General features: G+C 39.0%; 1 protein-coding gene across 6 annotated transcripts; it reads left to right on the top strand.

The window, feature by feature from the left end:
- Nucleotides 1-874: 874 nt before the first annotated feature.
- SNAP23 (synaptosome associated protein 23) lies at nt 875-21,089 on the top strand. 6 transcript variants are annotated; one of them, XM_058806248.1, is made up of 8 exons: nt 875-893; nt 8,867-8,972; nt 9,541-9,582; nt 10,841-10,889; nt 11,406-11,523; nt 14,573-14,725; nt 15,290-15,434; nt 17,954-21,087. In XM_058806248.1, the coding sequence occupies exons 2-8, from the start codon at nt 8,916-8,918 to the stop codon at nt 18,017-18,019; spliced, it is 630 nt and encodes a 209-aa protein (XP_058662231.1). In that variant the 5' UTR covers nt 875-893; nt 8,867-8,915; the 3' UTR covers nt 18,020-21,087. The 6 variants fall into 6 exon arrangements, with proteins under 6 accessions (XP_058662231.1, XP_058662228.1, XP_058662230.1 ...); XM_058806245.1 differs by lacking the exon at nt 875-893 and adding an exon at nt 1,156-1,226; XM_058806247.1 differs by lacking the exon at nt 875-893 and adding an exon at nt 1,212-1,230.
- The last annotated feature ends 634 nt before the right edge of the window (nt 21,090-21,723 follow it).

Below are 21,723 nucleotides of genomic sequence, written 5' to 3' on the forward strand. Positions count from 1 at the left end.
ACCGGGCCCACCCCGCAAGAGCGCGCGCGGTTTGGCGGGGGCACAGCGCAGCCCACCAATGGGCCGGCGGGAGGGCGGCCGCGCTGCACGCTGGACGGCACGCCTGCGTGCCTGCGGGGGCTGCTGGGAAATGCAGTCCTGGCGGCGGCGGGACGATCGTGGACAGCCGACCGGCGAACGAACTTCATGGCGAGGGCACCAGCACCGGCCAGCTGGGGGCATTTACCAACAGATAATGATAATGGACGTTATTGTAGTTAAATGTAAACACAGCGCTTTAAACACGCATAGTGCTACGTGTTACCCTTCTACAAATCAGAAGCTCCAGACGGCGGGTACCTCAGCAGCGAGATGCCGTGGACATCACGCCTGCCAGGGTGGCCGTGACTGGGAAATTGCTCCAGGGGCGATTTTTAAGGCAGGAGGAGAAGGGCGCGGGTTGTGCAGTATGCAATAAGCCTTACTGACCGGGACCTTTCACGAGGACAAAGTCCACAGGGACTTGGAGCATCCCGAGATGCTGAGAGGCGGGGGAAACCAAGACCCAGCTCTGAGATCGCAGCAGCAGTTCCACTGGACGAGGGGCTTTAGATGTAGGACCTGATGCTGTGAAAACTACCGGCTGTGCTTTCAGTGCTTACAGCCCGACAGCAGCCTCAGGGAAGAACTTATCCACACCCGAGAAGGAATATACCTCAGGAAAGGCTGCGCGGTCCAGCTGCAAAGGATAAGGTCAGTAATAGCGAGGAGCAGCTTTCCCTTTCTGCCCTCCTCTCCGCCGGTGGCAGAAGGGCGCTGACACTCATCGTCCTCGTAGAGAGTAAACTGGAGAAAAACCCCACCGATACAAATAGGGCCACTTCTGTACTGCGTTGTTTGCTGCCGCAGCTCCGGTAAGCACGGCGGGACCGCGGGCGACCACATGCACACCCACACCCGGCACTGAGACTCTCACACTTCAAGGGGGAGGGAAGGAGGCGCAGCACCCTCGCGGGGCGCCATGCCGGCTGTACACAGGCCGGTGTTCCGGCCGGATCGAGGGCGCCGGGGGCGGTTCCTTCCCGCCGCCACCTTGGGAGTGGCGGAAGAGCGGGGCGGGCCCGCCCCCGCTTCCGGGGGCGGCGGTGACGCGCGAGGGCCGGGGCTCGGCAGTGGGGACGGGCGGGACATGGGAGCCTAAAGGGACGGCCCGGCGTAAGGGAGCGGCGGCGGCTGTGGCGGTGCCGGTAGGTGTGTGACAGGCTGGGCTTTGGCAGCTCGCAGCGGCCCCGGTGAGGCGGCAGGCTGTCTGATCCGGTCCGCGTCCTCCTCCGTGCCGCGTAGCGCCCTGTGCGGGGCGGGCTGTGGCTGCCGGGAGCCTCAGTGGGGCCAGGCGGGCCTGGCCCGCCGCGGTTGCCGTCCTGTGTCGGCTGCGCGGGGCACTGGGCCCAGGTCCTCCGCGCCCCCGCCGCAGCCCTGGGCTGCGCCCGCCCCCGTGTGCTCGCCCCTAGCGGGGGCGGCAATGCCATGTCCAGGTGGTTTTTATTTGCTTGGTGAGAGCCCGTGAATTGCGCTGTTAGTAGGGCCCAGGAGAAAACCCGCCTCTTGTTGCTTCTTATTAAGCTTATGTATTGTGTCCTGCTGCCTTTAGACTAATCTGTAAAATGCTGTAGTATTTATGTAGTAAACAATAAGAATCGAAGTGCTTCTTGTGCTTCTTTCACTTGTACATTTCGATGCCCTTGGTGCTTCTGGGAAGCTACTAATGAGTCACCTTTATTTTTCGCTTTTTTCACTTTTTTCTCTTTCTGTTTCACTTAATGTGAAGTCAGCACATGACACTCTAAGTAAACGATCTAAGGGAACTTGGGAAATTTTTTTATGCAACCTCTCTAACTATTTGCCTTACTTTTTGTTTTATTCTCTGAAAAAGGTTACTAGATGCTCAGTCTTTAGAACTAAGGGTGTTATTTTACTTCCCCTTCATAAACAAACATGATTCTGTACTGTAGAGGGAACAGCTATGTAGGAAGGTGTTTAGGGACAAAGGCAAAGCCACTTGTGATATCAACTGCTTGATGCAATTGAGCATTTTATTGCTTACTGGCAGTCTAGTAGCCAGTCTATATGCCTGACCTCCTCTGCTCCGCAGTTTTTGAAGTAGGGGCACAATTATATAGCACAGTTTGTGTCTTTAGGAGAAATGGAGTCTGTACCTCAGTAAATGATCAAAGTTGGACTGTGAATTTGTATGGGCCAGTATGTGATTTGGAGGAGGTTTCATGAGGCTTTTTCAGGGGCAAAAATGAATTGCTGAGGTGAGAGTAGAACTGAGCGCAGTGCACAGAGGAGGTGGCATTGGTAGCGCCTATTCTTTGAGCTATCGCCTCTGTGCAGTGTGTTCAGGAAGCTGATAAGGGAAAGCAGGAAGCAGGCAGAGTAGTGTCTTGGTCCTGGGCCCTGGCCTCTTCCTCCAGGGCCACAGATGCTTTATTCATTTATCTTGTAGACATAATAATTTCTGGAGGAGTGCATTCTGGTGCTGATGCCTTGTACCACCCTGTACTAGCTGGGCTGAATTTCAGCTAACTAGCAAGTAGGATAGCTGTTTGTGTTAAGGAAGGGTTTTAAAAACCCAACTTTTCTGTATTAGTGATATGAAGAATTTGAGAGAACAAAAAAACCTCCATCACTAAACACAAAGGTGTCTAATTTTGAGCTTTGTGAGTATGCACAGGAAATTCATACTTAACATTCACATATCTAAGAATATTGTTTCATTAATTTTTCCATCTTTTGGGGAAGGCAACAGCTCCCTTAATAAGAGAAGGAACTGAGAGCATCTGCAATCACCTGAGGCTGCACTAATTCACTGACAGCTAAAAATACATCTCATGAGATACTGGCTTCCAGTCAGTTGCTGCAACAGCTGGGTTGTATCAGCAGCTAGTTCCTATCTTTGTGGTAAGAAGGCATAAGCTGTATTTCTCAATTATACTTGTAGATGCACCGGATAGGCTGTTTCCTTCTCCCCCCCAGTTTACAAGTTATCAGTGAAAGAGGAAGGCAAGTTTGTGATATTGATTAAAAGCATAACTTCACAGGAAAAGGGGTATGTGCAAATAGAGGACCTTCAGATACTGAGTAAGGAAGTAGTTTGATATGTAGCAAATGTAATGGATATATCCATTTCTGAATTGCATTCAAAATTCTGAAAGGAATTCAGCCTATCAGAGGTACAAAACTGCTTCTTGCCAGCTAGAGATGCAGAACAAAAATCTTATTCAGGGTGGGTTTGTAAAAGTGCCCGCAATCAAACAATATTGATCTGGTGCAAGTAGAGCTGTCTGGCTGCAGGAAACTTGTCGCTTTTGTCAGCCTCTCCCTGTCCAGATGTGGACAGTGTAATTGGAGTTGAACAAGCACTTTATCAGCATTGCGGCACCCTGCAATTAATTTAAATTCATAAAGATCAGTAAGGGTTTTGAGTATTTTGGACAGCACAGCCTTAATGTGTTGTGGTGGTCATAAAGCAAGGAATTAAGTTTTCGTTTTTCCTAGAGACAATGACAATAAGCATTAGAATTGCTTCTCAGCTAAGTGCTGAAGAAGAGCATATTTAAATAATGTAACTTGCCTACTATAGCTTTCATTACTATGGAAGTGTCTTATAAATCCCAGAAGATTATTGGTATTGAAAAAAAAAAAACCTTAAAAATGCTGTGCAAAGTCACTGTTGTAATGGCTTCTGAAACTTGTCTGCATTGGAAGCTGAGTGTTTTGGTATAAAGAACTGACTTCCAGTTGGCAAGTAATTCTGAATGAAAATGAAAATACTTGCAAGGAAAACCCTTAGTGGTGCAGTGGTGTATTTTAGGCCCACGAGAGAGACAACAAAAAAAAATTTATGTTAATTTTTTACCGTGTGCTCAGGGAAGGTGGGTGGCAGAGGTGATTATGTTGTTGCTGGCTGCATACAGCAATGCTTTAAGTCTTGAGGGTCTTTCCATTCAAATGCTTTATTACCTCCCCACCAAAGTTTTTAATGTGCCTATTGTCAGGAAAGCAGCCAGTGAACTGCTGTTGGATGAAGTGATGCTTCCGTAGCTTTCTGATCACAAGCGGGTACTTAAACCTGGGGACGTGGTCAGACAGGTCACCAAGGGGGTTCCTAACACTGAATTTGCTCCTCTCACACTATGGAAGTTCTGCCTTGGCAGATGTTAGCTCCCAGTTCAGTAGCTGGGGACAGAACCCAGTGCTTGGGACTGATCCACCGCAAATGGGGCAGTGCCAGCAGTGCTTTTCCCAAAGAAAAATTTGCACTGTGGTCTCCCGGGATCACCCTCCTGCTAATAGAGACCAAGCCATAGCTCACATCAGTTTGTCACCTTCCAGCTTTCTCAAGTTAGATAAAGAACCCACTAAAGTGCTTCCACTGCTCTATGAGTGTTGATTAACAAAATTAAGATCTCTAAACCAGTGATGCTTTGAATGGACAATGATAAAATCACCCCAAAAGTGCTTCTTTTGTCCCTCATTATTTTGCAATAACTTTGTTTTGTCTTTCAGTCCTCTCCAACCTAAGAACTTCACATAGGAGAGTGAATTGAAAGTTTTTCAGGGTTTTCGGAGCCATGACTAAATGGATAGTGAGTGGAAAAAAGGCTGTGCAGACATAAGTTTGTTTCCTCTTGTCCAGGAGATAGAAGTAACTTAAGCTTAATCCATCCTCAACTGGCTTGGGCAGCAATGTTGTAGTTATGATATGTATTATAGTGGTGAACTTACAGGATGGCTTAGCCCAACATGAGTAGTCTTGTGAAGAGATCTAAAGCTTTAGGTTGGAATTGGAATTTCAAAGAACTCTTTCTATCTTGTGCAATCTCCCAAATAAAGCATAGCTGTAAAAATTTGATGGCCATGTGTTTATTTCCTTGCTGCTCTGGTTTCTCAATCTTCCTTTTTATAAGGCTGTCATAGTTAAGGTAATGAATGTGTTGTAATTTGTTTCCTAGTAGAAACATTTAATGAGCCCAGTTATCTTAAGAAAATACATTTTTGTAGCAAGTTTAGTTTTGCATAGTCTGCAAGGACCAGGCCTTACTCTGAAAGGGGCAGAAGGGGAGTTGTACTGAAATGTGTTTAACTGAGCAAATACTGCAGAAAACTGATAAAAGAAAGTAAACAAAGCTGACATCACATCCTTCCTTAAAGGAGTACTGCTTTGTCTTAAGGTACTTTAGATTCTTGTTTAAAGTTTGCCCATCTAGAAAGAAAATTAAAAATAGCAGAATATTGATATAATTATGAAATATCTTCGTAGGCTCTTGTCTTTTTTTTACTTTGCTTATTTTGTGGCTAGGATTTTGTAAATGTTAGGGGAAGGAAGGTGAAGAAAATAGACATTGAGTATCAGTGTTAAAATAAATGCTTGCCTTAGCAAATATTATCATAACAAATGTTATCTTAACCATATCAAGTTTTTTCTCTCTGTATATTTTGTCTTTATTGAGTAATCTTAATGCCTTATAAATTTTGTCCTATACCATTAACATTGGAGTAAGATACCTCCAAGGATGTTTTTTGATTCCTAGGCAGAAAGATGGGTAAATGAGTGTCCTTTCTGTATGTATGTATATTGTGTTCTGTTGGAACAGCTGAGTTACTTCAATGCAAATGGCCTCATCTTGGCTGTTAAAATTTCTTTTGAGAGGTATCTTGCATGAAGGGCACCTGCTTTGTTCAGCTATTCCACTTAGGCCTGTAGCTATTGAGTCTGTATTCACGTCTTTGGAAACAGCCTATTTTGGAAATGTTTTGTTTGTTTTAAATTAGTGTTGTGTGCTTTTTAAAATATTTTTAACTGCTATGTTGTGAGAAGTTTTATTGCCTAGAGAATGTGTTTTTCTGTTCTGCCTTATGGCACTAATTGCCTCTGCAGAGCTACCATGTAGGTTGTGCCTGTGCTTGCAAAAGCAATGCTGCAAACTAACAGGAATAAAACTATGGGTTTTTGGAGTCTAATGCATTTGGCTTGGATATTCAACTTTAAACAGACATTATAATCATACTAATTCAAAGAGCATGCTTTCTTATACCTGTCTTAGTAAGGAAATCTTAATATGTCTTGTTTTGTATACTCTAATGGTAATGTCTGAAAAGTGAAGGCAGATAAGCTTGCCAGGAAGTTGAAAGAAAAAAATGTTCTGTTACTTCAGTGACATAAGACCTCAAGAAATTATCAGAAAAGTTCAGCAAATAGCTGGACCTTTTATCTATGATAAAGGTTGTCAGAACATTTCTCTTAACCAAGTCTTCTGAATGGTTTTACTTAGCTTACTCACACAGGTCATACCCTCACGATTATATGAGCCATCACTTTAAATTATGGTTTCATGTCACAAGAGGCAAAGCACTGCAGGTGTCTGAATATGAGCATCAGAAGATAAGCACATGCATAACTCAGCTTTGAAAAATCCTGGAAGTAACTTTTTTTCCCCTCTGTGTCTGCTGTGTTGGAAGGGTTTTTTCTCCACATCTTGAAGCTGGATTTCTTGATTGTTTGGTCAATTTATAAACAGTGTCAAGACTAAATACTATTAATTTAGGGCAAAAGTGAGTGGAATGCTGTGCATTTCTATAGAACTTCTTGCTGGCTGCCACTGGAGCTACTCATAAAGATGTGAGCAAGCTAGGTGAACACAAAGCCTGTCTGTCAGCTGTTAGAACTGGTTTGCTGATGACACAAAGCTGGGAGGAGTGGCTGATACCCCAGAGGGCTGTGCAGCCCTTGAGAAGGACCTCAGCAGGCTGGAGAGATGGCCAGGGAAGAACTGTCAGAAATCCAACAAAGGCAAGTGCAGGGTCCTGCACCTGGGAAGAATAACCCCAGGCACCAGCACAGGCTGGGGCTGACCTGCTGGAGAGCAGCTCTGCCAGGAGGAACCTGGGGGTTCAGGTGGACAACAACTGAGCCAGCAGTGCCCTTGTGGCCAGGAAGGCCAGTGGGAACCTGGAGTTCATCAGGAAGATCACTGCCAGCAGGTCAGAAGTGATCCTGCCCCTCTGCTCAGCCCTGGTGAGGGCATATCTGGAGTGCTGTGTCCAGTTCTGGGCTCCTCAGTACAAGAGAGACATGGAGCTCCTGGAGTGGGTTCAGCAAAGGGCTAGGAGGATAATTAAGAGACTGGAGCATCTCTCCTACCAGGAAAGGCTGAGGAAGCTGGGCCTGCTCAGCCTTGAGAAGAAACAATGGAGAGGGGACCTCATCAATGTCTATCAGTGTCTCAAGGGAGGGTGCCAGAGGATGGAGCCAGGCTCTGCAGTGGTGTCAAGCAACAGGACAAGAGGCAAAGGGAAGAAACTGATGCACAGGAAGTTCCACCTGAATATGAGGAAAAGTTTTTTCATGGTGCAGATGACTGAGCACTGGAACAGGTTGCTCAGAGATGTTGCTTAATCTTATTCAGTGAAAATAGGTACTTTCCTCCCTGTCTCAGGTTTACTGGTCCTTAGGTGTGCAAATCAGCTTGAAGAGTGTTCTCAAATTCAAGGCTGGGACTGCCTCAGATAAACCTTATGAAAGGAGCTTAAGCCTGTGAATGAAAAGATAATTTACTGATTATACACTGAAATTGGACTACTGAAAACAGAGTTAGAGGCCTTGTATGAGAATATCTTGATTTTTTTTTTTTATTTAATGATAGCAAAAACTAACATACACTGACATCTACTTTACAGAAATCTCCTAGAGCCATAGTCTCAGGCTATGCTTGGTGCTGAAGACCAAACCTGCTGAAATGTTCTTTAAATCTTTTAAGTACTTCAACTGTAAGGGATTTAGGTGTCTTGATTTCAGTTTACCATCAGAGTAATGCACACTTCTTCTGAGGAGCTGTGGGGTAACAGCTGGGCAAATCTGCATAAATTTAACTTCCTAGGAGCAATTACTTTTGTTAGATATTCTAAAATACTGATCTTGTAGGAGAAAATTAGTCAAGTCAAGCAGGATGTTTGGAATTATATCCATGAGTACCATGAACTTATTTGCAACCTACTCATGTGAAAGATCAAGGAGTAATTTAAAATTAAGGGGGAAAATTTGGGGGGGAAATATCCTCTTATTTCTCTGCTTATGTGCTATCTCATTAAATTCTTGTATAGCTTGTGAGCTCTGTTTTCCCATTGCTAGGAGTGATGGTTTTATTACCATTCCTCCAACAAAAATGCAGATTCTTAACTCCGAAAAACCTGTCTCTGATAGGAATACACTTATTGATGGGATTGCTAATTCATCTTGTCTTTTAGGCAAAATATATATCTTCTGTTTTTAGCAAAAGGTAGATCATGGTGTCTTGGGACCTCAGTTATGACCCTGTGCTTATTATGAGAAAGATAGATCAGAAAACCTTTGCTACAGTTTCAGACATACCAGTTAAAACCTTTGTGGATCCTTTTGCATTTGAGGAATTCACCATACAATAACAACAACCATTTCTAGAGTCTTACTTGGGATCATTTTAGGTGGTGTTTCATCTGTGAAAATGTTTCTCCTTTTTCGGATATTTAAATTCTTCAATGGAAATGGAAAGACCTTATTCCTGTTTTTTACCTTACTAACCATAGTATTTTTTCAAAAATGTTTAGGAAGCCAAATCTTGGAAAAAAACGTTCTTCATATACTGATTGTTCCTATATTTCTTTTAGCTCCTCAGTTAGGTCGTATCAGCTGTATAATTATTTTAGTGTCTTCTAGTCCTAATGGTATGTTTTACTATGCAGAATGAAATGTATAGGCTCTCGTTCTTTGAACTATCTTCTACTTTCAACTCAAAATACTGATGAAATGATAATTCTAATGCTTACTTGGTATCTGTTGTTACAGGGGGGAGGTTCTCTTTAACGTGATTCCTTACAAGTAGTATTTCCTCATCATGGATGAGCTATCACCTGAAGAAATTCAGCTGAGGGCCAACCAGGTCACTGATGAGGTAAATATTATAGGAAGACATCTGGGATTACAGTATTTGCCTAACAAGATCAGAATATCTTTTAAAAACAAATACGATATGGACCAGGATAATGATTCTGCAAGGTTATAGCTGAATGTTTTAAGTTTTCTCCTTAGTTGGTGAATACTGGAGTGAAGACTACTAAAAATAAGAATGAGTTATAACTGCTGAATTTTGAAGTCACTTGCTTTACTGAGTACTGATCAACCAGTTGTGATTACTGATATGATAGAATTTGGTCACCTACAGCATTGTTAATTGTATTGATACTTCATGGCTTTCTTATTTAACTAAAATTCATTTGAATATGTAATCTTTTTTAAGACTTTCCAATGGGATAAGAAAAATAATAGCAAGGACTAAAAACAAAGAAAAACTAATGTGCTGCCAATATGTTGTAGCATGTATTAAATATAGACAAGGTGATGAACTATTGGTGTACAAGGTGTATACTATTGCCTTACTACAATGAACTGACAGAGAAGAATTTCAGATACTAATGTGTGTATAAGTAATTAATGCACTCATTTTAAAATTCTCTTTCTAGTCTTTGGAAAGCACAAGGAGGATTCTTGGCTTGGCAATTGAGGTAAGAAAAAGCTTTTGAATTCTCTGGATTTATGAAGTATAAAAAGTATCATGGTAACTGTAATTTTAAACAGTTTTTTGTCTTTCTCAAGACACACACACTTCATCATTAGAAGTTGCTGCCTTAATTGAGTAGTAGCATTAGAATGACATGACCTGCATGATTTTCACATTCTGTTAGATTACAGAAGAATCAATATCCTTTTTACCTGTTTTAAGCAAAAGGATCTGATCTCCAAATGTTACAGATTAGTTGTAAAAAGTCTTCTGATGGTCAGTTATGTCTTTGGCTGCTGCAAAATTTGCTTTTCATAACATCTTTCGTCTGTATTTCAGTTCACTTTGTCTGTGAACAGTTTAGAAATGTTTCACTACTGAGGACAGTAGGGGTCAGCTGGGGGGGGTGGTAGAGTATGACTGCTCTTGGTTCAAACGAGTAATTCTACATACATCTTACAATCTGTTCATCAGTTTTAACTGATAAAGAAACTCTTAACGCCCTTTTACATTATTTGAAACAAATCTGTATTTGGGTTTATCAAAGTGAAGTTGTATGAGGAATCTACTTTGCACAGTTCTGGTTGCTGAAGATGCAGCTGTTAGCAGTAAGGCATTTGATCACTGTAGCCTGATAAATCCTTCACACACAAGCATTAAGTAAATGTCATGAGCCAACATAATTTCTCTTGGCATCGTAGTTTCCTGATTCATTCTATGCTGCCAGTTTACAGTAAAGCATGGGTGCAACTTGCATGCTAGATCCAGGACACTGAGCCAGCAAAGAGCTCTGCTGTAGTATATTCCTCACTGCTAAATTCTTAGAAATTATTTTGCAGGCTTTGTTTTGCTTGCTTTCATTCTGGCTCCTAGCACTAAAGACCTTGTAAGCCCTTTGGAAGGATGTAGAGATGAATGAACCAAATGCTGGCTCTCAAAATGAAGCACAGCTAGGTTTGCTTTTCTAGCCAGATGATGTCACAGTTCTGAGTATTACAATAAATTTTATCCTCTTTTGTAATGTAAGAAAAACCTCACAAAAATACCATAAAAGCCCCACTAATTGAGATAGGCTGATAAGCACCTTACCTGTTACACTAACATAGCTGGTAATTTGAGACTTCTAATAGCTTTACTACAGAAATTATTTTAAGTACTGTGTTGTATTATAATCTTGGATGGATGATCAAATTTACTATCCAGACCTTCTGATTTTGCATTGCAGTCTCATTTTATATGTGCAACTAAATTTCTTTCTGCAGTCCCAGGATGTTGGCATCAAAACTATTACCATGCTGGATGAGCAAGGAGGTAAGTTCTTCCCTAACACTAAAAATCAACATTAGAATGTAACAAATGTAAGAAAAGAACTATCGTAGAAGAGTTGTTGCTGAAACTAAAGGCTTATTATTAAAGACTATTTAGGTGAAAATGAGATTTCCTAGTTGATTATTCCTAGGTATTTGTAGTATTTAAAATATGTTTTAAAGTAGTTGAGAGGTAATGATAGTTACAGTGTAACACAGCTCTGCTACAGAAGCTGCTTTCTTTCACTATGGCATGAATGTAACTAGCTGCATTTATTCTAAAAGTAGCAATAGAAATGCTGCTCTAAGGATGGGGAAGATATTTGCAAAGTAGTAACCAAAACCTCTCATTGAATATCTTTCTTAAAAATTAAAAAAAAAATCCTAAAAGGCAGGAAAGAAAAAAGTCAATAGTCTTCATATAAAGATAGAACTGAAACTTCTTCCTGCTATAAAGAAATGTTAATTTTGCCCACTTCTCCCAGTCCATGTTTAGTCAGGTTACTTGTTTCTCTTCTAGAGCAACTAAATCGTATAGAAGAAGGCATGGACCAGATAAACAAGGACATGAGAGAAGCTGAGAAGACACTGACAGAGCTCAACAAATGCTGTGGGCTCTGTGTCTGTCCTTGCAACAGGTCAGTTATACTGGTACTTGCGCCTGGAGTTCCAGGATATTCCCAATATTAACTAATTAAAGAGCTAATTAAAAATGCTGAATCTCAAAAATGGATTGTTTTGATAAGTAGAGCTGCATCCTTTTAAAATTGTATGAGAGTAACTAAAGCTAACTTGTATCTAACCAAATATTGTGCCCCTTTTACTGTAAATATAGCTGCTATATAGCATCCTGCACAGTTCTGGCCTAATCTATTTAAGGCTTCTATTTAGCAGAAGATAATTAATATCCATGCAGATGAGGCCAAATTGAACAGCAAATTGTATAAAGCTATATGTAAGTGCCTGTCTCTTAGAAATTTGCTTCCAAAAATAATTTTTTCACAAAATACTTTTGTACTAATTTAAAAGCAAGATAACTTATTCATGCTTTAGGGAGAGTGAGACTAGGAGAACAGAGCAGACACTGCTTTAATCTTTTCACTAGTGACTATGTAAATTCTTGCAGACCTGCTTCACATTGCTTTTATAACATCAGTGTTATGGCTGCCATATCTACATCAGTTGAGTAATCTAATCTTTAGTATGACACTTGATTTGTACTTTTAAACAAGTAAACAGCCTGAGCAATGTCAGAATTATTTTTGATGGTGTCCTAGCTTCAAGTAGTAAAGTACTAAACTGTTTGTGTTAATTGGATGTGATCATAACCCTTCCAAATGAAGGAGGCATAAATTGAGTGACTGAAGTGAATAGTGTGTGCATTTGTTGGTTTTTGCTCTTTAGCATGAGCAAAATCAATTATCATTCAATGGAGAAGTAGCAGAAGTTTAGGTAAATATTCCTTGGAGTAGCTAAGTCTGTTTAACCAAGAGAATAGCACTTAGATGGTCATTTAGGATAGATGTGAATGTGACTTCTAAGGCTGAAAATCTAAGTGCTTTAGTCCCTTGAAAATGCAGATGTCCTGACTTCTGGATAGATGTGCTTACAGCTATATATTAGCTGGCTCATGCTGGTGGACTTTGAGCATTTTGACACACTCAGTCTTTGTTTTCTGTAGTTGATAGTCTTATTTCACTGAAGCTAAGCAGCTTATTGGCACTAAACAAGCTCAGAATTTGTGAACTCTTGTGGCATTCCAAGTACACAGATAACAAGAACAGAAGTGTTGTGTACCAAACTGGACAGTAATGTATAGGAAAAAAATGGGTAAGTAGAGGGCAGCAAAGAGTGAGTGTCTTTCATATATCTACTGGTACACCAACCCTTTCTCAATGTTAGATTTATTTGTCAGTTACCTCCACAGCTTTTCATATTTTTCATAAAAGCATAAAGCTATATAAGCTAAATCAGAACACTTGCTGAGTTACTGTTTTTTTTTTTAATTTCTCCTAGGTTTAGATTATTTAGAAAAGCTTTGTGAAAACAAAAAATACTGTTATACAATCTATGTACTATTAACAATTTATCTTTTTGTTGATCTGTACTACTTTCTTCTCCATTCTTTCCTAACACTGATGCTTGCTTTCTAAAAATGAAGACTAGGATAAGAAGCTGTATTCACTTAAACTGGTGAAAGTCGATTTTAGGACAAGGTCAGTGTTAGTAGTGCAGATGCATATTTAACCAGCTGTCTGAAGTGATGTTCTATTGCATTTGTGCTTGCATGTGCATGATGTCTGTCCGCATGTGGTTCTCCTTGTGATTGTGATATTTTGTAATACTGACATGAATAGAGAATGTCCATTATTACAGAGGGTATTATTAGCTGTGGAAATGGTGAGCAGCTGCTTGAGCCATTGCTGGTTTGACAGGTTGTGTAAATTGCCTTAGTTTTGCAAAAATGAAACTTGAGAAATGTGAATGTGTAGTAATTTGAAAAACAGCTCTTAAAATCAGGTGATGAGAAGTTTTCTTCTTAACTGTGCTTATTTTGAACAGTAATTCTTTTTCTGGCTGTCTACTTCACAGGTGCAACTAGTCCTCAGGTCACTTATTTTTTGTTAATGAAGTCCTCACATTTGCCTCTGGCATCTAAGACTTTGCTCCTCCAGAAGCAAATCATACAAAGATCTCTTCCATTTATGGCTTTAGTATAAATGAGATTAAAATACAATGCTCAATCTAGTTGCAGTAAACTTAGACATCTTTAGGCCTGTGTATGTACAAGGAGCTAGAATTGACTGGTTTAGGTTTCTTCAGGGTTTTGTTGGGTGCAATATTTCCACTATTAACAGCGAAATTATTCTATTTTTTCCCCTCAATATGTTCATTTTAGATTACTTCTTGTAGGATCTGACCTATTTCCCATATTGAATACATAAACACCCATAGATAAGTTTATTTTGCTAGGTTTTCTTCTCCTCATGCTTTTGTGGTTCTGTGATTCTTGAGACTGCTTTGTGTCAGTGTGCTTTCTTTATTTTTTTTCCACCTATGATTTACATAGAAAAAGTATAATGCCAAGTTGGCTTATTGATTTAATGGAGTTAGTACAATTGAATTGCAGAATGAGAGAACTACTTAAACATGATTACTGTTAGTTCATAATCAAAGTTAACATGAAAAACATTAACTTCTTCTGTTGCCAAGTAATTTTTTAATGTTTGATTTAAAAAAATTATAGCAATTAATGGTTTTCTTGCATAATATAGGTATTTATTTGAGTGAGTTTTTGCATTCATTCTTATTTCTTCCTGAAAGGTAACTAATCTTGTCTCTAGATTAATTCCAGTTATAAGTGCAATTCTATTTTATGACAGGGTAAGCTTTCTTGTGACTGTCATAAGCTTCTGTCCTCTGTTAAAATATTGCTTTAAGCAAATTACTGTTCTTTTATTAAAGCTTAAGACCAAAGTAATCACTGTCCTTAGAGTAACTCAGTTGTGTTTGTACTATCAAGATACAAGAACTTGTATTATATAGACAAAGTTTTATCTCTACAAAATTTCATCTCTTTTTGGGCACAAGACAAATGTTTATGAAAATTCTAGATTAATACTGAATTTCAGTCAGGAAGCTATATTTCTGATGTAGTGGTTCAGATTTTTTATTTTTATGGAGTAGGACAAAGAACTTTGAGGCCAGCAAAGCATACAGAGCAACCTGGGGAGACGGAACAGAGAACTCAGCAGACCATGTGATATCCATGCAACCAAGAAGTATAAATCAGCGGCAGCCTCAGACTTCTGGAGGACCAAGTGGCGGATATATTACAAGGTTTGCTAGCTCATATTCCTCAATCTCAAATGCACAAATCCTGTTACTAGTTGTCAGCTTCTTTCACAGATGCATTTTAGGTCAGGTTGCTAAATCGAAAATTTTAGTATTGTTTGGAGGAATTGTTGTGTCTTGGAGAGGTGATGGCAGACACCTACACCTTCAGTATTGTAGTGCTCATCCTGCACTTTTTTTTTTACATAGTGGTGGTATGGTCAGTCTGTTTCTGGATGTGAGAACTGTAAGGCTTAGTACTCAGTTATTGAGGGGACTGTTAAAAATATCAAGGTCTATTACTGTCATAAAGTATATTTGAGAGAAACTCATGTCTTAAACTTCAGGTAATTATTTTAATTTTTAAAGCTATTTTTGTAGTAGTGGCTAGCTCAGCACTCTTTTTTTTGGTGAATGCTTGCTTGAAGTACAGGGAGTTTTAAAAGGGGGAAAAACATACCTTGGTTTGAATGCATAATGCAACAAACAGTCAAGTTTTACTAGACTAAATCTATGCTAGACAAAAGCAAGTTCTTTATTCTTGAAACATTGTCTTAATTATTTGAACAGGATAACCAATGATGCCAGAGAAGATGAAATGGATGAAAATCTTGCTCAAGTTGGAAACATTCTTGGGAATTTGAAAAACATGGCTTTGGATATGGGCAATGAGATTGATGCCCAGAATAAGCAAATAGACCGGATAAATATAAAGGTAAACGTCAAAGGTGTTCTCTGCTCTCAATTCAGAGGTTGTAACTCAGAGGTTATTAGGAATGTGCTCACTGTATTTGCAGCAAATGCGTGATAAGTTTATGGTATCCTCGAGGTTGCAGTGATTTGAACAAGAGATACACCTTGATACATACAGGGTATATAGCTTAAATTTCAAATGCTTGAGTGCCAGGAAACCTAAATATACAGCACAGATGACTACTTACTCTGAAAACTAATAAACTTCATGGAATCAAAAGTACAAACATTTACTGGAGGTATACATGGTGGATTGTTACTTGCAGGAATTTTTTTTTTCTTGTGATAGGGAATAGGTATTTTTAACAATACCAAGGCCCTTCAAAATTCCTAGGAAGTCACTATAATGAATGTAAAGTAAAACACAAGTTATTCATTGCCCTAATTCTTGTGGATGAATTAATATTGGACCTGGGGAGACTGTGGAATAATGGAGTTTGTAGGTGCATGGGGGAATGGTCTGCACATTAAGTTAATTATAGTAACTTTCTTTTATATATATATAATTTAGTTATTTAAGTGTTAGCTTCTCCAAACAGATTAACCGTATATGAATATATTTTGGGAGGTTTCTTTCAAATGGAAGCTTAATGAGAATGCTAAGTCTATTTTAGAAATGTCTGTATTCTGAAATGAGTAGAAGTTGTTTTATAGGCATCCTGGTTGAGAAAGGAAGAAAAACCTTTAATGAATAGTGTGTATTAGGGACTTCAAAAAGTAGAAGCAAACACTGATTACTGTGAAATTATAGTATTAAGACAAAATGGGATTTAAAAAATCTCACTGAAATGTTGCAGTAGACTTAAAGAAAGAAAGAGGAATGGAATTCCTCTGATGTGACAAAAATGCCAGTTGCATGTGTGTCAACAGTTCAGTTTTGTCTAGTAATTTAGTATTGATAAGTCAAATCAACATGATTATATGGAGGATGCATTAACTGTTCCCTGAAACTGCACATCTGATTACCGTGTTAAAAAAGTCAGACACTTGGAAGTACACTAGAAAATTTCTTTGAATTTAAAATGAGGTGTGAAATTCTTATAACTTATAAAGCAGACTGAAAACTGCCTGGTCAAATAAACTGCTAGTGGGAATTACTGTTTTTAGTTATAGTGTTTTAGTAGATTCAAGCATCTCTTTTTGGCCTGATGCTCCTTTGGTTTAGTGATTTGAATAAATCTTGCTGATCAAGTCTTACTAATAATTAAAATGGGATGTATACAAGTTAGAATTGCTTTGCAGACCAGAATAAAAATGAAAGTGCAATTCCTGGCTTTGAGACTGGCAACTTGTCTCAGGATATTTAAATTAATCCTATGTTGATAACTTCTTAAATGTAGTGAACAGCATGGAAACCAAACCAAATGTTGTCTGTAAATTTCCAAACAACAGTATCATGTAAAGAAACAGAATTTAACTTCAGAATATAATTGATACTTCTGTTTTTTAAAGAATTCTGATTCACCTTGGAAATAGGCTTGACTGGGTGACTTTGGGTAGTATTATGCAAGTCTCGTGGTCTGAAGAAACCCATAATGAAACTTACATTACTGGATTTTTCTTAGAAGAAGATCTAGTAACTAGATTAGTATTTCCAAAGTGTTGTTAACAGATTAGAGTCTCCCTTTTCCATAGTAGGTTTTTGTCCCTCCCCTTGCCTTGACCCAAAAGGCAGGAAGGAGGGAATGGGAGGGAGGGACTTGAACTGCAAGTGTGCTCTGCCCAGCCCATTTCAAGACAAAGGTGTGAAATGGCTAATACTTGGCACATAAACCTGTGCTAATACTTGGCACAGGTTGAGCTTCTTAGGGCTTTCACTCATGGTGAGGGCAGAGGCTGATTTTGTGCGTATTACACTTCCTGCACATTCCCCACAAGACACTGCATAATTGGGGAATTACTTACAAACTCCTTATCATACCTTTCAGTAAAACTGTATTTTCACACTTGTTCAACCGAGATACTGTGACCTGACTTTTGATGCTTTAAAAAATAATAAAATCTAAAGCTTGTTCTTAAAATACCATATTGTTACAGCACTAGTACATTGGAGGGGATGTGAATGAAAATTATGGATTTGCACTAAACAAAATAAATCTGACTTCATGCCCATAGGCTCAGTTTTCACTATTACTTCTAGTTCAGAGCAACCTTTTTTCTCTGTAGAGGTTCATAAGATGTCTAAACACTGGGAGAGAATTTTTATTCCCTTGTTTTGTTAACATGCTTCCTTACCAGCTGAGGAAAGCTGATGTGTTTTGAAAGTCAGCTAAAGAGTAAAACCTTTTTCTCTTTGTTGTTTCTACCAAAATTGACACCATATGCTCTCTAGGGAAAAAAAAATTACTTCCAGCATACAGAAGTTGCTCCCCTTCTCTGTACCACAATGATGATACCTTGCAATTCAGAAGTTCATGTCAGTTTGAATTTTTAAATTGTTTTGCATTGAGTCTGCAAATGACCTATGAATTTCTTTTTCAGGCCGATACAAACAGGGAACGCATTGAGCAAGCAAACATCAGAGCCAAGAAACTAATTGAAAATTAAAGCCTGCTGTCATTGTTCAATGACAGCCTCTCCAGCTGCAAGCCACCATATTCATGAATCTGTGAAACTTCTATTCTGAAATAAGAGAGGCTGGGACAAATGAAGCAGTACCCCTTCTGTAGGGATTAGTTATCTTTTATTGCTTCATGTAAACATGGTCTTGACTCCAAGAAAGCAGCCAACTTCCTTCTACTCATCTGCCTTCACTTTCTTTAAACTGCTCAGGGCTAAAAGTGTTAGGGCTTTGAGAATCTTCTTGCATGTTTGATTCCTCTTCCCAGTTTCTTTTTTTTTTTTTCCCTGCACCTGAAATTCAGTCCTTTATTTAAGTTGAACAAGCAGGGTAACCTGAATTCACAGCTGTGGAAAGTTGGAGAGGGCACTTTGCACTGTTTGAAATACCTCATAAGTTGAGTGTCTTCACTAAAACAGGGACTAGGTGAATGTTGTCTGATTTGTATCTCTAGCATCTAACCATAGTTTTACAATCCAAACCACATGATTGGTTTGGAGTTGAATTTGTGGATCACAGAATTGAAGAGGCCCATTACTTACAACTTGTGGGTTGAGGGCTTTAAAACACTTCCTAACCACATGAACTTTAAGGTAATGGTAGCCAGAGGGATATACAGGTTTCCATTTCTTTACTGTAAATTGACATCAGTTTGGAGGCCATGACTAATCATGCTGCACTGTTCTGATAATATTTGTTGTGTGTATATACATATCTGATCTAAGCCCCATGCACACAAGTAGAAGAAGATAAAACTATCTCCCTAAGGTATTTACTTGATGGAAAATTTTACACCTCTCATCTAAAAGCTAACTTTGAAGTGTTTGAATGAGGCATCTGAACTGGAAGAAACTGAGTAGAAAAGCATGCAGCTTGCTTGCATCCCATATCTTACTCTCTTTTAGCCACTTTTCACTGGAGTTCAGTTTATGCCTTTCTCCAGTGCAAAATAATGATTGAGATCTGGTGCAGAGTTTGCTCTCAGCAGTGACTTTGGGGGTGCTTCTAAAATCTACCAAAACCAGAAAAGCTTATTGTGAAACTTCTTTGTCACAAGTCTGGAGGAAGCAGTAGCTACTTATGAACTGTATGCTAGTTCTAAATAAACTAGTTCTAAATAGATTCCTGACTGGTTTATTATTGAAGACATTGGGACTGGCAATTGGAAATATTACATGTCCAAGTTGCTTGCAAATAAAATGCTCTTACAGGTGAGGTAAACCACTCTCCTGTGAAGAAAAATAGTCTGGTTTTACTGTAATATAAAAAGATTTTCTTGAAATCTTAATAATAATTAAATTCTAAGTGACTTAGATTATTTTAACTCCACCCAGCAGTATATTATCCTGTTTTAAAGTTGAAAATTTTGTTTTGGACTAACCTGTGATACTCAGTGTTGGATGGCAAAAATCTTCAAACCAAATTGATCGAACAAATAATTAAAACTTAATAGCATTATGGGGTGCTTTTTTGAAGGACAGTCCACAAATGCCCTGTGGCTACTAATATTGAATCCCAGAGTCAGAGATGACACTAATCCACCAAAATGCAGGACAGTGTTTAAGTGTTCTATTTTCTTTTTAGTAGAAATAACAGTCAGTGTTACCAGTATATTTTCAGTTGGGTCCCAGTACAACTTGATATTTAAAGAAAAAAGAACCAAAACCAACAACCACACGCACAAAACCCACAACCCCCCACCAAACAAAAACCCAACCAAACAAAAAAACCCCAAACAACTGACCAAAGGATGGGGCAGCTGCATGTAAAAATAGGCCAGTGGTCGTTTGCCTTATGTGAATAAGGTAAAGTCATTTTTAGGGGAATAGATACTTGAGTAGTGTGGGTTGGCTCCTCTCTAGCTTCCGGTAATTGTTGGAATGCTACCGAATTTCAAAATCTCACTAGCTACCCACTCAGTAAATTAAGATAATGTGCTTAAAAATGCAAGTAGCAAAGAAGTACTTTTAAGAACATTGCATAATAAACTTCGAACAGCCACCTGCATAGAGACTTTTTATGTCTTTTTTTCCTTCTTAAAAACTTCAGAGTATCTTAATGAATATTTGCTGCTAGTTGTGAAAGCAAAAGTATATGTTATTTAATTATGATTGTCTCCTGCAACAGAAGACTGAAGTGGTTACCTTATTCTGCTTACACAGTGCAAGCCTGCTCTTTAGCATTTGGACATTCCAAACATCGGAATGTTTTTCTCCCTTACCATTGTTCTTGTCCTTGACTTGCCTAATCTCTACCAATAAATGAGCATGCTGGCTGATAAAATGCTGTGATTGGTATATCAAAACTGTAATATTGTAGTGAATACCACACAAAATAATTTCTGAGACTCTTGAGTATTATCTGAGTATCAATACTATTTTCTGACGCAGCAAGAGCCAAATCTGTGAGGGAGTTGGTGCCTTTATATTAGTCAAAAACAGTCTGCTTCTTGGATGTCTTACTGTTGTCTATAGAGTAGATGCTTAATTTACATATCTATGGTATGAAATCAACACTTGTACGTCTTTGTATGTCTAAATGCTATTAAGAATGAAGGTTTACAGTTTCTGCTTTTGATTGTTACACTATATATTGTGCACAAAAATACATACTTTTATAACTGAATGTGTTTTAAAACTATTTTCTCTAGAAATGTCTTTGTTTAGTTTCCTGTCCTTGAAAAACTTGGCAGAACTAGTTGCTATTATGCAACTAGGAAGTTCTCATCTATTTTTATTTCACAGAAATCCCGGTGTTAAAAAAAGAATAGGTGTGGTTGGGAGGAGAGGAATATTGTGGTCTTTAACACTCTGGTTTTGATTCCTGCATAATCATCTCCTAAATGCAGACTATGAACTGTGTCCATCTCTTCTTTGAAAGACTGTGACATACATGGGAGTGTACTTGAAGATGATAAAGGAACAAAGTAAAATAACTTAAAACTTTCTAGTTAAGTATTGCTAACAGATACATAGTAAATAACTAGTCCAGTAGATTAAATGAAGAGATTTAGCCTACTGCAAAAGCAATTTTATTTGTGAGACAATTTAAATTGTATTTTCTCTAGTACCACAGCCTCAGATTCCCAAAACACTCTTAACAGGGAGGAGCTATGGGGGGAAGTAGAGACTTTTGTGACTTGCAACAGTTCCTGACCTGCAAGACAGACTAGCATACCTGGAAAGAGCTTGAAAGAGGTACTTCTAAAATACTAATATCTACCAGTAACCAGGAAAATAAAGAAGGGACAGCCTGCTTACATAACTATTATGAGGAGGCAGCACATGTCCCATGGGTGTCAGGTTGGTTTTTTTTTCCCTGCAATTTCAATTCTTCTCTTTCTCTTCTGTGTCTTTGTTTCCCTTTCATTCCTGATTTTAGGGATTTCAAAGGGAATAATTTTCACTACTTTTGGTCTATTTCCCTATACCCAATTTCATCTTGGTACAATTGGTTGTAGTCACTCCATTTAAAATTTTCTGGATTTTTCGATTTCAGTTTCAATTGACCATATCCCCTTTCTGGAGTGTTTGTTCAGCTCTGTCCTCTGATTTCAAAATTTCATTCCGTTTCCACACTTTAAAGACAATAATTGGTAAATTCAAGCTAGTCTACTCCTTGATGAAAGACAGCTTTTTAGCAGAGCAGTAACTGTATTATGACCTGCAGGACATGCTGCTTGTGCAGCTAC

Source organism: Ammospiza caudacuta, chromosome 6 (assembly GCF_027887145.1).
Source record: "Ammospiza caudacuta isolate bAmmCau1 chromosome 6, bAmmCau1.pri, whole genome shotgun sequence".
Lineage (NCBI taxonomy): Eukaryota > Metazoa > Chordata > Aves > Passeriformes > Passerellidae > Ammospiza > Ammospiza caudacuta.